The sequence below is a fragment of the Poecilia mexicana genome, unplaced genomic scaffold, assembly GCF_051168715.1.
Source record: "Poecilia mexicana isolate PSO_F unplaced genomic scaffold, ASM5116871v1 scaffold_17, whole genome shotgun sequence".
Lineage (NCBI taxonomy): Eukaryota > Metazoa > Chordata > Actinopteri > Cyprinodontiformes > Poeciliidae > Poecilia > Poecilia mexicana.
Window position 1 is genome coordinate 12,473,899 of NW_028263386.1, and position 15,762 is coordinate 12,489,660.

Consider the following 15,762-nt stretch of genomic DNA (forward strand, 5'->3'; position numbering starts at 1 on the left):
ACACAAGTGCTGCAGTAAAAATAAAAACGAAAATAGTAATAAAAAAACACATTAGAAATTATCAAACAAATTTGAAAGGAAGTTAACTGTCATAGAAGATGGTAAAGAGAAGAAAAAGTGTTATAGTTTTTCCAAGTTTTTTATGTTTTTCTCAATTTGGAATAATTGCTGAGTTCTCAATTCTTCTTGAATTACTATGGACTGAGGCTTGATGTGCTGCTGTTTTCATCTGTTAAACATTGTTTGAAAAATGTTGCTTATTTTGCACTTAGATTATATTTCATTACAGGGGTGCCCAAAGTCGGTCCTCAAGGGCGGCATCCTGCATGTTTTAGTTCTACCCTTGGTGTCAGTAACAACCTTTTCAGCATGTCAGTGTTCTTCTTAGGCCTTCTAATCCATCATTGGATCCAGGTGTGTTAAACCAGGGAGAGGACTAAAACATGGAGGACGCCAGCCCTCCAGGACCAACTTTGGGCACCCCTGATCTAAGATGTTTAATCTCAGCAAAGCAAAAACATCATCCTTCTTTTGTATTTTCTGTGTTTTAGCATTATCAACCTACTAATGGAAAGCTGGAAATTAGCCACTTGGCTATAACTTCATGTATTATAAGTATGCATTGTCCCATTTTTTAAAGTAAACTTGAACTTGAAACTTGTAAGGGAGTACTTTTTCACAGCACATGCTTTTAAAATTCAGTTTAGTAAATTTGACTTTCATTTACTATATATGCATATTATTATTATTATTATTATTATTATTATTATTATTTCTTAAACTAATGCTAAAATAAGAACCACTTTAAGAAACGACTTGTCATTTTGTTTGTATTTCACGAAGCCAATGGTGAAAAGTAGGAACCAGTAACATGCTGTTACATTGCAGTTCGCACTGTCAACCTCTAGATGGCCACAAAGATAATTGTGCTACTGTCTGCAATCCGACTAGAAGCATAAAGAACAGCTAGATTTAGCTAGCGTCAGTAGATACCGTTTCATTTTGTCTACCCCATTTTAGGAGGGGGTTTGTTGGTCGTTGGCTTGTAAGCTAGCTCAACGCTGGCTTCACTGACCAAACATGCAGAAATATGAAAAGCTTGAAAAAATTGGAGAGGGTAAGTTTTGTCATAAAAAAACATAAGGTAACATCTGCTAGCCACAGCTAATGCTAGCATAGCAATGGTTTTATAGCGCTTGTTCATTTAAACTAGACTGTCAAATGTATGCTCGTGTTAACTGACCCTCCCTGGAAATTGCATCCTGTCCTGTTTCTATAATTTTTAATTAAATTTGAAATGGAATCGTTTAGAATTTTAATTTTAGGATGTTGAATTCAGCTGGCGATAGGAAGGTTGCTAGCTTGAGTTGCTATGCAATTCATCGACAGTGGAGTGTTATCTGGGGTTAATGAGGCCTTGTTTATTCTGTAGGTACGTATGGAACTGTTTTCAAAGCTAAAAACAGAGAAACGCATGAAATAGTGGCATTAAAACGGGTCAGGCTGGACGACGACGACGAGGTTTGGACACATTGTTGACAGTTGCACTGTTTGGTGATGGGCGTTCAGCAGGCTAATGCTAAATATTGCTTATAGGGGGTGCCAAGTTCTGCTTTAAGAGAAATCTGTCTTCTGAAAGAACTAAAGCATAAAAACATTGTCAGGTAAGCCTGCTGCTTGTTTTTTTTTTTTTTTTTAATAAAAGTATGCTTTGTGTGATTTACTTGAGAGCTGTAAATGGCTGTTTTATTTTTTTTAACCTGAATTCAGCAATATTGAACATTCTGTCTTGTATTTATTTTAGATTGCATGACGTGTTGCACAGTGACAAGAAGTTAACATTGGTTTTTGAATATTGTGATCAGGTGAGTTACTCAGCCAGTCTAATTAAACCACGAGTGTCAAACTCCAGTCCTCAAAGGCCAGTGTCCTGCAACTTTTAGATGTGTCTCTGCTGCACCACAACTGAATAGAATAATTGGGTCATTAGCAAGGCTCTGGAGAACTTGGCTACACAAGGAGAAGGTAATTAAGCCATTTCATTCCAGTGTTTTGTACTTGTGGCACATCTGAAAACTGCAGGACACCGGCCCTTGAGGACTGGAGGTTGACACCCCTGAATTAAACCCTTGAGTTTGATAACTATGGTCTATGGCTAAAATATGTTTGTGATGCATTGCAGGATTTGAAGAAATATTTTGACAGCTGTAATGGAGATCTAGATCCTGAAACTGTGAAGGTGATAAATAAGGACACTACATCTGACAAAAATCCTACTGTGTTATTTTTTCCTACTATGGATTATAAGTGAAACAACATTTTTATGTGTAACAATGGCACTTTACAAAATGTAATGCTTCAATTGTTTGTGTTGTATAACTTTGTGTTTTTATAATGTAAATCACTTTGAAGTACCTGTTGCAGAAATGTTGTATGCAAATTTTTTTTCGTTTTTTTTAAAGGTAGCTTAGTGTTTGACATTTTGATCATCGTGTGTGTTACAGCTTTTGAAAAGTAAAAATTAACTGAATATTCCTGTCTTTACTCTGCAGTCTTTCATGTACCAACTGTTGAAAGGCCTCGCTTTCTGTCACAGTCGAAACGTTCTTCATAGAGATCTGAAACCACAAAATCTTCTCATCAACAGAGTGAGTTTTGGACTTTTACAAGGCTTATGGTAAACATTGGCTCCAGTATGGGCTAGTCTACTTGCTGCTTTGAAAATGTTAAAACCAGAAATATTGCAGTGTGACTGTTAGATGTGCATTACGGTGTTGGTGACCATTTTTAGTAGATACTTATTTAGTAATTAGAAAGAAGCGACTAAATCAGAATGGTCCTTTACTTTGTAAGGACCATTCTGAAAATTATAATGAAATACCCACCTCTTTTTTTTTTTTTTTTTTTCTCCATCTGTAGAATGGGGAATTGAAGCTTGCTGACTTTGGACTAGCTCGAGCTTTTGGCATTCCTGTGAGGTGTTACTCAGCAGAGGTAAGTTATGCTTAATTAATGTTGCAGGTTCTCTGTTTCCAGTAGAAAAAATTAGGCTAAAGAGCAGAATTCTAGGCTGCTGTGAGCAGTGTAAAGGAAACTAAGTCAGAGATCTGAGATCAGCTTCCTGGGTGATTTAAAAGCATTAACTACAGTTTGTGTAGTAAATTTACTTTGCAAGAAGTAACCAAGCACAAAGCGTGCACCATGACTGTTCTCACTCTGTCTCCTGCTGTATGTAGCCAGGCAGCACAGTGCAGTGATGTCTGCCACCATGACGGGTGACAAAAACAATCAAAGAGCAATGAGCACCCGTTCTTGTGTTCTATTTGTTTGCTAATTAAATATCAATGTGTATAATTAAATGGCATAATAAAAGCTACTGCAGTGTATGCAGAGCGTTACAAGTACACAGAACGGCTCTCAGTGAGACTCCAGGCCTATCTTATTAAAGAGCCATCCAAAAGAATTGGATCGTTTGTGAATGTCACTTCACTATATTACAGACTTTGGTCACAGCGTTGTCCCATATATGCACATCAGTCAACACCTGAGCACAATAATTCAGCACAGTGAGTGACAACGTTTTTTTCATAGCAATTGCTATTTGTCCCTGCACAGCTAACTTTAACATCACGTCCACAAAGCTTACCTTTCTTTGAGCTTTTTTTCTAAGTGATGATAAATATTAGACACAGTCCCGACCGTCTGTGAAAGCGAAGCACTGCTAAATTTACAAGACCGAGACTAAAGGCGGTTGAGTCAGAGACAAGACTAAGACCATCAAAAAGTGGTCTCAAGACCGGTCTCGAGTACAACACGTGAGCTATCCAAAGCTTTGTATGTCCACTTTCAACTTCTTCAAAATATTGACTTTGCCTTGTTTGTTCACCAATGTACTCAAAAAAAAAAAGAGTAGGCCTTCACAGAACCACAAATGCAATCTATTCATTAATGTGATTTTTACATTTAGTTGAACTTGGTTTTAATTATGGGCATCAGATTAAAAAAGACAAAGTTTTGCATCTTAATGCCTCACTTTTCTCATTTAAAAAAAAATATATATTTTTTTAGTCAAAACCATGTATTTTCATTATCTGGTTCAATTATTAGGTGTTTTATATTTGCCTGTCTGTCACATAAAACTCTCCATTACTGCTTTGTTGTTTTAACATGACACATTTTGATAAATTAATTATTTTCCAAGGCATTGGATATTGCTGACATTTAATTCACTGTTTTGTTTTTGTGACTTAAGGGGTGAGAAAAGTGGACTTGGTGACACTGCTGATATGAAAATGGAAAAAAAAACAACTAAATACCCAAAGGGAATTGAGCTTGAAATCAGAGCATTTCTAGAGGAGATTTTGTAAATGGACACATTGACCTGACTCTGTGGGGTTCCAAGAGGAAATAAGTTAGTCGGAAGTAACTACAAGTAATGTGAATGTACGTTGTAATTCTTGAAAAAAAAAAAAAAGAAGTTAATTGTGACGATTTAGGAAAAGGTGTTTTGTGTAAAATAAGTGCAGAAAGATATTTTTACTCATTATTTATATTCATCTTCTTAATATTTCAGTATTATTCTGCTGCTTTATTTGCCCAAGTAATCATCTGTGTCCCAAAATTTGGTGTTTTTTTTTTTTTTTTTTTTTTTTTTTTTTTTTATTTATAAACATGTCATTCACAAGAACTCTGATCAGTCCAATCCAGAAACTCACAAGGGACTTTCACCTTTGAACTAGCTTATATATTTAGACTCCATCTCTAACCTATTCTTTCTAAATTTGATGTCATTATCTAGATCATACTGCATTTCGTATGCAAGAAAGGGTTAAAGTCTGGGGACTTGTGAAGTTTAAATAGACACGTGCCAACTGAAGTAAAACTTCAATTTCTAATACAATTTACTCCATTCTATAGCAGACCTACTGTATCGCTTCATGATGGGGTTAGTTGATTCTTTGCAGCTCAGTTTCATTGAATAATATTCCTGGAACAGCTGGACAAAGTGTTTCTGATGAGGGAAAAAAAGTTGACTTTTCATGCCAATTATAGGAACTGCTCTGTTCAACCTCATTATGTCTTCTGAAGGGCTGTCATCTTAGCCATTTTCTTTATGCATTTCTTATGGCCTTCAGTTTATCAGCACAGTAAGTCTGACATATTAATCAATGCAAATAATAAATGACCCTTCAAATGGGGCCATTTTTGTCTAGAATTGATTTTTTTTTTTTTTTTTTTTTTTCTGCTTGAAACTGTCTGATTTTAAGGAAGGTATGCTGGATGAATTGCTCTGATTCTGGAACAGTGATACAACTCAGGCAATGATCATTTTAAAGTGTTACACACTGCTTAGCTCCAGAAAAAGAAGCCGTTCTCCTTGCCTTAAGTCCCATTTATCCTTACCCGTCAGCTGCTGGGTTCTTTTTTTCCCCCTCCAGAAATAATGTTGTTGCTGTCTTGTTCTGTTCTATATTTTTGACTGTTATTGTTTATCCTTTAAACATTTTTCAGACGTTTTCTTCAGTTTTTCAGTTGGGTTTTATGTTGGTGTCTTAACTAAAAGGTGCAAAAGGCACAAAATTAACTTCAAGCTTAAAAAACCAAGCAGTTCAGTCTTTTATTGCGCTGTTCACTATTAATTCTTACGTTGTGGTTCGGTTTCTCTGCAGGTTGTGACGTTGTGGTACCGACCTCCAGATGTGTTGTTTGGTGCTAAACTTTATTCTACCTCTATTGACATGTGGTCAGCTGGCTGCATATTTGCAGGTTAGTTTTTTTTTTTTTTTTTTTTGCATATTGTCTCTTCGGTTTATTCTTGTGAGGAAAAAAATAAAACGCAACGGCGGGATTAAAAATGCATAATTCATTCGCATAAACACAGAGCTCATTTAATTGCAGGAATTAATTACTGCAGTCAGGGCTCTGTCTCATGATGCTCATAAAAGCTTAAATGGCCAAGCGTAAGAGAAAGTCAGGCTTGGTTTATTTATGAAGTGCTGTACATTAAGTGGAAAGAGTAAATGCGAAGGTGTTTATATTGGAGAACTGGGAAAAGATCATTGCTGAGCTGAAATTCTTCATTTGATAGTAAAACAGATGGATAATAAAGCATATTATTGTAAATGTTTATTTAAAATTCAATATCCAAATATTTAGATGTTTTAGTCTCTTAGCCATCATCAACTTAAAGTGTATTAAAATATCTTTGCCTGATATTTTGTCACAGAAATGTTAGTTCTTTTGCCATCGGTGTACAGATTTGTTTTTCTCCTGTGAACATTTTTTATTTATGCTCCAAATACCCCAAAGTTTATTCAGTGTTACATTTTTGTAACTCTGTAACAACAAATCCTTTGAAGAGGAGACAGAGTTGCACTTTCTTGCAGTTACTCATCTGTTGACAGATATGCTTTCTACCTACTGAGGAATAATCGCACAATAAAATATGGTCAGAAATTGCATTTTCTGATATTGGAGGGTTTTGGCGACCGATTTGTGTAATCATAATAAAAAAATCTGATTTTTATCACTCTGGAAAAATGTCAGCAATTTATGTAAAGGGGCCTTGTCATTATTTTACTACTTTAATGATTTTTAATGTGCTATTGCTATGGCAGTGAGAATAGCACTGTTAAGAAGCCTAAAAGTATTATGTGACCACTGCATATGATCGAAGGTAAGCTGATACACTCCTTCCTACCATTTGTCTCATTGCTATACAACAAAACAATTTTCTACTTTTGTGGCAATTTTGCCTGCAAAAACAGGAAGAAAAATCCTGAGATTTTCAGATACACAGTTGCGTCAAACAAATGACATCTCGATGTGTTCGTCCTTATAGCCGCTGTCTGCATTTGGCATGCTTCACTGCAGTAATTTAAGGAGAACAAGGCTTTGATAGACAAAGATCAATAGGAAGCAGCAGAGCAAAGACTCATTAGGAAGTGAAAAATGTGAATCTGTCGTTCAAGGTGATCAGTTTACCAGTTGGGGGCACTGCTTACTCCCATTTGGATGTCATAAGGTTGTGTGGATTTGGATGAATCATTAACAGATGATTACTATATTTGATTGAAAACACTGGGGGTACATATTGTGATAAATGTGTATGAAGGAGTGTTTAAAATTCTCCTATTAGGAGGAAAAAGAAATGTTTCTATTAAGTATCCAGTGACCAAAACAGTTTTCTGTGGTGCATTTTATTTTATATAAATCAGTTTGTTTTGACCTTTTTCTCCCTCTCTTTTTTTTTTTAGAGCTGGCTAATGCTGGAAGGCCGTTATTCCCTGGCAATGATGTGGATGACCAGTTGAAAAGAATCTTCAGATATCCTTTCTTTTTTATGTTGCTTCAGTGTTGACAAGAAGTCAACATCGTCAATAAATTGATGTCACACTTTGTTTTAAACATTTTCTTTAACTGCTTTGTACATTGTTGGGCACACCTACTGAGGAACAGTGGCCAACAATGACAAAACTTCCTGATTATAAGGTACATCTATTGTCAAGCTCTCAATAATGACACCAAAAACTTTAATAACATCAGACTAATACAAAATCATTTTAACTACGAGAATATTGTCTTATGTTCTACATAATCATACGAAACACTGTTGAATTGACCCATAAGGTGGTAGGCTACAAAAGAACATTTGTAAAGAACCTGGCTGTTGTATTCAAGTATGTTAAATGAAGGGGAAAAAGTGTAATGGTAAAAGAGACACAAGTAACAGCTATAATCAAAGGCTTGAGAGGGTAAAGCAGCAAAGCCTACTCAGGAGCTTTGGGGAAGTTCATAAGGCATGAACTACAGCTGCATGCATCACACCTGTATACTTCCAGACTTTTGATATATATTTTGCTTTTCTCCAGCCATATCCCATGTATCCAGCCACCACCTCCCTTGTGAATGTGGTTCCTAAACTAAGTAGTACAGGAAGGGATCTACTGCAGGTACCTCAAACATTTGAGTTGTTTTGTTATGCAGTTTGAAGATGTTGCTTTGTATTAATTGTGCTACGTGTTCAGTTACAGCAGCAAACTTATGCAAAGATGGTGCTGATTAAATTTTTGTTCACATGAATCAGTGTTGTTTTTTTTTTCACTCATTAAAAATGTTTTTTTTTCACCCGATCCAGAACCTGTTGAAGTGTAATCCCGTTCAGAGGATTTCAGCTGAAGAGGCCTTGCAGCACCCCTACTTCGCCGATTTCTGCCCGCCCTAAAATGCTAAATTGCCTGTCACCGAGCCACAGCCGCAAGAATCAATCATCCTTCACTCTGTTTGGTCATTAGGAGCGATTCTCAACAAGGCAAATCCCTCACTGGGATTCTGACACTCCCATGCAGTTCATTCTGTTGTGCCTCTGTGTGGAACAAAGCCCCAGTGGCTCTGCTAAGCTTTAGGGTCTTTTAAGTTAAAAGCCTGTTTTAATTTGGTTCAAACATCACTCCAAGTTAATTGGCACCAATGAGGGCGGGGTTACATTTAATACACTTTATAGTCACAAGTTTTCTTTTTTGCCTATTTTAGTTAAATTAGTAAAGCAACAAACTGTTTTCTATCGGCTTTCTTTAGTGTTCCGTCGTAAGCTATGGTCATATAATTTGGTGAGTTAATGTCAGATGCCTGCCAAAGTGCTTGTACTTAGTGCATCAGTCACTCACACGCCTTTGTTGAGATGTAGTTTCTATTCCTGATGGATTGTGTTTCAGTAGTTTTTTTTTTTTTTTTTTCCCGCTTATACAAGTCTTAACACCTGTAGAGACCAGTGTAAGTGTTGGTAATTCCATGCCTGATATATTTATATTTGCAGTTGAAAGTACGGCTGAAAGCAAGTCGGCTTTGAACAACTTGTTTGTTTAGGAGCTTTTATGATTGATATGTATACAGTTCCAGTCAGAGGTTTCTAAATGCTTATCTGTAATATGGTAATTTGAGGCTGTTAATAAATTATTTAAATTGCTATTTTCTAGGATGGATTGCTTATGCAATATACAGCTTCAGTAATTTTTATTTATTTTTTTCCACGAAAGCGATTAAGGGTAGACGTAAAAAATAATTCATGGATTAATATCTTATAACAGAATAAAAAAAAATTACAGGTTCAAATCCCATAGTCTTGTAGTAAATTACACCAGGACCATTATATTTCTGTTTTCCTGAAGAAGTTTCTGGCATAAACCTGGCTGGATATTTGATCACTCATCCTGGCAGGATGTTGTTAATTTAAGTTGCTTGGTCTCCTGGCACACGCTCAGCTTTTCAATGTAATTGCATAGTTTAGGTCAGGCCTTTTTAAGTCAGCTTTATCCAAGCCAAATCCAGTTTTGGTGTTTGCTTGAATTGCTGTCCTGTGGGAACAGTTTTAACCAGCTAGCTGTTGGGTTGAGGTGGAATTGAAAAACACAGAAAGCTCTCCAGCATTATTCCATCCTCTCTGCAGCATAAATCCCTACAGCGCAGACCATGTTCTTAGATTCTAACCTCCCACATCCCAACACACTTCTTCCTTTTGAGGTCAAAGTTTTCCCATCTTTGCCTTGTCTGACCATGAAACGTTTCACCTGTTGGTATTATGTCAACTCTAAGGTGTCTGTGGGGGTTGCAACTTGCTTCACTCAGGACTGTAACAATGCTGTTCAAGTAGTTTCTACTGATGAATTTGATTATTGCCCATGATGAGTGTATATAAACTTGTGAACAAAACTGTAGCACTATATGGAAATTATTTCGCACTTTGTTAATGCCTTATTAGTGTTCTTGCAAAGCTGTTGCTGTTCCACTTTGGTAATTTAGAGGCAGCTCAGTGAAGCATCAATGTGTGCTTGCATACAAGCAGCTTATCTTGCATCAATCAGCAGCATGACGGCAGCCTTGTTGATTAGATTTGTCTGCTTCATGCACTGTCCCCACTTTACATTTCCATCCCAGTCCCCCTCTCTATTGATGCTAATGTCCATTAGGGTGCAGGGAAGGTATAATTTATTCAGATTGGCTGTAACATTTTTGAGATTGTAACGGCTTTAAAAGGCCTCTTTTGGTTTGGCTACCTTTTTAGACGAGCTGTTACCTTCAGCCCCAGTGGCCAATTGGTCCATATTAACACTAAATAAAGAACCTAAGAGAGTTATCTCCCTTCAAACGTTTGACAGATTCTGTATGCTATTTTAATAGGTCTGCCTGGAGGAGCTTATCAATATACATGCACCATAACGCAATGGAACCACATACCTTATCAGATAGGCAGGTGCCACATGCGACTAATATCTACATTAAAAGCCAACTTTTTTTTTTTTTTTGTTAAAATCCGGTAATTGGTGTTCATTCGGGTTATATCTCAGTGGTCTTTAAGGTATTTTGGTGCATAGATGTGTATTGATTTGAATACTTTATATTCTCCCTGTTAAATTTTGCTGTTGGTAATGAGACCCCCCCCTCCCCCCTTGTGCAAATGCTTCCCCCTTTTGACAGTTTTACTTTTTTTAATCAGACTTCCAGGAAGTAAGGATTTCATTAAGTACTTATCACAGGGAAGCAGCAACCTTCCTTCTCAGAACTGCTACAGTAAATTGTAGGATTTAATTACATTTTTCTGAGTATAAACTTGTTCTTTTCTCTCGAGGCTAAACTAGCTGCAGATGTTATTTTCCCCAGCTGTCGCTGCTACCAAATAAACAATTTTCCAAGAAATATCACAAAGAAGGATGAAAAGACCGCAAGCTATTTTTACTCTGAGGACTTCACACTTTTACCGTTTCTTATACTTTAAATGCTGATTCAGAAGTGTTTGTTCCACTGACCATTGTAGATTAGTATGAAAAGCAACTTTATTAATATACATTTTTATTCTCAGGCTTTTTATTTCCATCTTTGTATTTATATTTGTGCACTTTGTCACAATAGTTTTGAAGATTACGCGTTAAACACGGACATTCGGAATAATACAGCTATTACTAAGTAGACCAATATTTACATGATGATCATTTGTGAAACATTTTACTATTTTGACACCGTTTATCTCTGCAATGCTTTTTTTTATGGTTTTCTACTAGTTTAAAGAGAGAACGCATCTAATTCTGTAAACTGTTTTGCACCGTGAGCTTTTTCTGTTTAGTAATTGCCATATTAACATATTAGCCATATTAGCTGTTTTATTCCACTCCAGATCACTACAGTGACACTTTTGCTATTAAAAACCAACAGATTGAGTGGTATCTAAGGCAACTGTGTCACTGTGGAAAATATTTTTCCTTCATTTGAATTATGTAAAATAGTTAATGGGTGCATGTATTTATTAAACAAGGAATGTCTGTTTTCTTTTACTTAAAAATGTAGCAAAACCTTTAGTTGGTACAGAATTGTATTCTCAGTAGTTGCGTAGATATGTTGGATTTTAGTGACATTTTAAGCTTTTAAAATGTTTGAAGGATGCGTGCTTTTGACTTAAATTATAAAGAAAAAAAAACAAAACCAACTTCTTTTCTTGCTTCTTTGTTTTGTGGATTACAGCAGCAATAAGAAGCTTTATTTGAATGAAGAATGGGTTTTGCACTTTGGCTTCTGTATTTGAATTCATTAGAACTTTGGACAAACATTGTGACTTTGTTAAAGCCATTAAGAATATATATTTGGCTAAGTAAAAAGGATGAATCTTGTGGGATAAAAAAGCTGATATCAACCTGATTTATTTTAGATAAATACATGTGAAAATTACAAATTAAATCAAACTTCAACATTGTTTTGTCATTTTTTTATCCATAATTACACAACAAATATTAAAGATTCCTGGCACCTTAAAGATCATTTTGACCAGGTATCAATTACATATTGTGCTAAGAGATATTGTGCTACATATTTTAAATGTCATAGATACATTTTTGATTCTACCTAAACGGTTTTAGCTTTTTGTGCTTGCAAAACCTTTATTCTTTAACTAATAGTTTTTTTTGGCTCTAGTGGCTTTTATTTGATAGTTAATTGACAGGAAAGTGGGTAATGAGAGAAGGGGGAAGACATGCAGCAAAGGTCGCCAAGACCTCCATATATGGGTTGTGCTTAACTTCTGCGCCACCACAGCACACCCCAACGATGGTCTTTGATTTTATGTTTTATACAACATAACCTGTAAAGTTGCAAATACTGTAATAAAGTGACATTCATAGTTTACCAAATGGCACTGAATCTATATCTGATTCAGATATGGGAGATAACGGCTGAATATTCTGTCTTTGTAAAGAATACCATAACAATTTAAATGTTTTTCTTTAAATCATTTATCATTTTCATATGGGATTAACCTATAACTTAACTTGAAGGTCTGTGCTAACAGCTCTCTTGCATGGTCCAGTTTTTCTAATGTGGAGAAACTTCGACTGTTAATTGCAACCTCATTTTCAGAAACAGACTTGTGCAGGAATTTATTTTAAATATACAAATTTAGACATTTCTTGTTCCCTCCTCCCCAACAAATGGTGTATCCACATTTGTTTTTCTTCTACATGTCGAATACCCGATGTGTCAAAACAGATATAAAATGTCGGTCAACATCTTTTAAAAAGGAGAAACGTTTTAATTTATGGGCAACCACATAGTCAAGTGTGTAATAACTATTTAATGTACAGAGTTAAAATCACATATCTACAGTAAAATACACATAGCGCATGTAGAGCCAGATGAAACAACTCCGGGTCTCCAGATATTTGTGGATGCGTGTGTCGGGTAGGGTAAAATGATATTACCTGTAAGAATCTGTCTTAAAGGCACACCTTAGCTTCAGTTTAAGCTGCAATATATTTAAACAACCTTTGCTAAAATAGCTGAGGTTTGTGTGTGTTATTGTCAAATACATTTCTTAAAGATGTGGAGAAAACCCTTTTTGATTCATCTGACTCCAGAAATACACCTTGAACAATACAAAGTGAACAGCATAGCTATCATTACATTGATAGATCTGATATATTGGGAATACATAATGATCATGCAAGGAGAAAATGTGTGATTCGCTGTAAAATATTAGCATAAAATAGTTGTTTGTGTAGAATACTTGTATTTTGACTATAGCTATGCAGTAAATATCAACTTCATGAAGTTCATTGATGATTTCTGCCAGCTCAGGTACACTCTGCTGTTCTTTTACATGTAATAAGGCAGGGGTTGGGGTTAGAGGTAAAGACCTGGGACATTCCAACAAAGCCCTCATCTAGGATCTCCAGAGTATGCAGAAAAGTTGAGTCAGTTTTTTTTTTATTATTATTTTTTGTTTTTCCCATTAACTCGACTCCCACCCAAATCCATCAGAGCAATGCAGCATCATCAGAGCAGCATCATAGCGTAACAAGAATTGGCACCTCTGTGTTAAATGTTTGGATGGTGATGGTTTTAATACAATGGCCACCTTCATACCTTTGTGTTACAATTGGAAGATTTCTATTTTACATCCACTCCTGCTGCTTAATGCAGATTAATGTCATTAATTTAGAATGTAACTGATAAATTAATTTCAGTAATTCTATATCGAATATAAAATTAATAGCCACTGTAATATATTTAAACATTTACCTTTGACTTTAAAGATTGACTTTCAGCTAATAAAAATACAAAACAATTTTTTTGTTGTTGTAAAATTAGGACGCAAGACCAATAAAAAATATTTAATACAGAAAAGTTAGCCCACTGAAAAGCATGTCCATGTACTGCATTTTATACTCGGTCAGGTCTTCTTTTGCTTGCATTACTGCTTCAATGCATCGTGGCACTGAGGCACCGTTGCTCTACTGATGTGTTAAGGAATGCAGACCATTTTCATATTGACCTTCAAATTGTCTGTTGGGTTAAGTTTGGTGATTGTCTTTCTCTTCTTTCCTGTAATCTTTATTCTCTGTGGGGTTTAGGGCAATCCAGATTGATGATGAATCAAGTATCGTGATAACCTGATCACTGAACAGGTATTGGTAAATAAAGTAGTGTGGGATGGAGCCAAGCCTAGAGGGTAGAGTTTTTAAGCACAGGGAGTCATAAAGTACTATAAAATGTATTGATAGTTGGCTGTGCTGATTTTGAACTTATGAAACAGGCAGTGAACCAACACTAGTACGTGACATGACTCCCCAAATTATCTCTGACTATCATAACTTCAAATTAAATGTCAGGCAACTTGGATTCTGTGCTTTATCTTCCAGACTCTGGGAGCTTGATTGCTAAATGTAATGCAAAATATATTTCCAACTAAAAAGAGCACTTTGGACCATTGAGTAACATTCAGGTCCTTTTTTTAAGCTCAAGTACGATGCTTTAGACATTGTCTCTGGTTCAGCAATGTCCGAACAATTTGTTTTATAATCTCAAGCCTATTACCCCTGTTGTTTGTGCACCCATTTCTCACAAAACTTTTCCTTTCATTGAACTTTCCAATCTAAATCTCAGGTACGAGACTATGTGAATAACTAGCTTTTTCAGCAATTATATTTTTTGATTGTGTAGATTATGATATATCATTTTCATAATAAACATTTTTTTATTAGACTTATGTAAATAATACTGGATTTTTAGTGACTGTAGACCAGAATTATAAAAAGAAATGTGTCATTATCATCAATGACTGCTAGAAATATGTTTCCTTTCTGGATGGAATTACTGAAATAAATTCACCAACAATATTCTAATTTAATGACATTTACCTATATTCATGTAGCTCGAATCCCCCTCCTTTTTTTTTTTACACCATTCTCATAACAACCACATCTCCCCCTTTATTGCTTTTACTGCAACTCCATTTATCTTCTTTTTTTTTTTGTCCTGAAAATGTAAAATCTCTTAAAAAGTCTGCTCCGTTCCTGTTCCTGTTGTCAGAGCCAAGGGCACATCATATTTAACAGTGTGTGTCATTTTAAATTAGAGCCACACAAGGCTGTCAGGATCACAGACATCCCATCGTTGGCTTTCAAGCGATGGCTAATTTCCAAGGGTTTGTGCTTCACATCAACAGTCATCTAATACACAAACTACAAAGTAATAAACCTACAGCTGTTTGAACACCATAAAATGAAACTGTTACATCTAAAACCTTTCACGTGAAAGAAAGAGAATGGTGGGTTTGAGACTTTTTGTTCAGTACCTACAGGTCTGATATTTGAGAGACAAGGACTTGAATAACAGTGAAACAGAGGAAGAAGCCTGACACCAAGATAAGAAAAGTTATGTACTTAAGCATGGATGGGTAAATATAGTTTATTATACTAGATCATTTATACATCACAAACTGTTATTTGTGACTTATTACATTTTCTGGGATAATAATGTTTGTATACAGTGGTCAATTTGTACAATGTAGCTCTTTATTATAAATCAACCAAACTGAGTAGTGCTGCGAAGCATGGTTATGATGCTTTGAGGCGAATTATTTAATAAGTCGGCGTGTAATCCCCAAAAAGAGACGCAGAAATTCAAATCCTATTAATGGATAAAGAAAGAATAAGATCTATGTGTGTTTATCAGTTTATAAATATTCATATGCAATGCTTTATATAAGTATCTGACTTTTTTTTTGTAGCATTTGACTGCAGGTATTTACAAGTTTCTATCAAGTTTAGGAATGTCACCAGTCTTTTTAAACTCTTCTTAGTGTATACATTACTATCACATGGGATTGTGCTGCTGAGTACCTTTAAGACACTATGATGGAAGAACAGGTTAAATAAGAAGGGCAGCAGCAAGCCAAACGGTTTCTGTTCAAGTCGAATCTATGTTGCATTTGTGAAAACT

At 35.6% G+C, this 15,762-nt stretch overlaps 1 protein-coding gene across 1 annotated transcript; it reads left to right on the forward strand.

Annotated features, from left to right (window-relative positions):
- The first annotated feature begins 900 nt into the window (after positions 1 to 900).
- Positions 901 to 11,735, forward strand: cdk5 (cyclin dependent kinase 5). The gene is made up of 12 exons (XM_014970607.2): positions 901 to 1,117; positions 1,433 to 1,521; positions 1,597 to 1,664; positions 1,805 to 1,865; positions 2,183 to 2,239; positions 2,553 to 2,648; positions 2,920 to 2,994; positions 5,670 to 5,766; positions 7,257 to 7,326; positions 7,431 to 7,491; positions 7,872 to 7,952; positions 8,138 to 11,735. Exons 1-12 carry the CDS (start codon positions 1,081 to 1,083, stop codon positions 8,222 to 8,224), a joined length of 879 nt encoding a protein of 292 aa, XP_014826093.1. The 5' UTR covers positions 901 to 1,080; the 3' UTR covers positions 8,225 to 11,735.
- Positions 11,736 to 15,762: the final 4,027 nt, after the last annotated feature.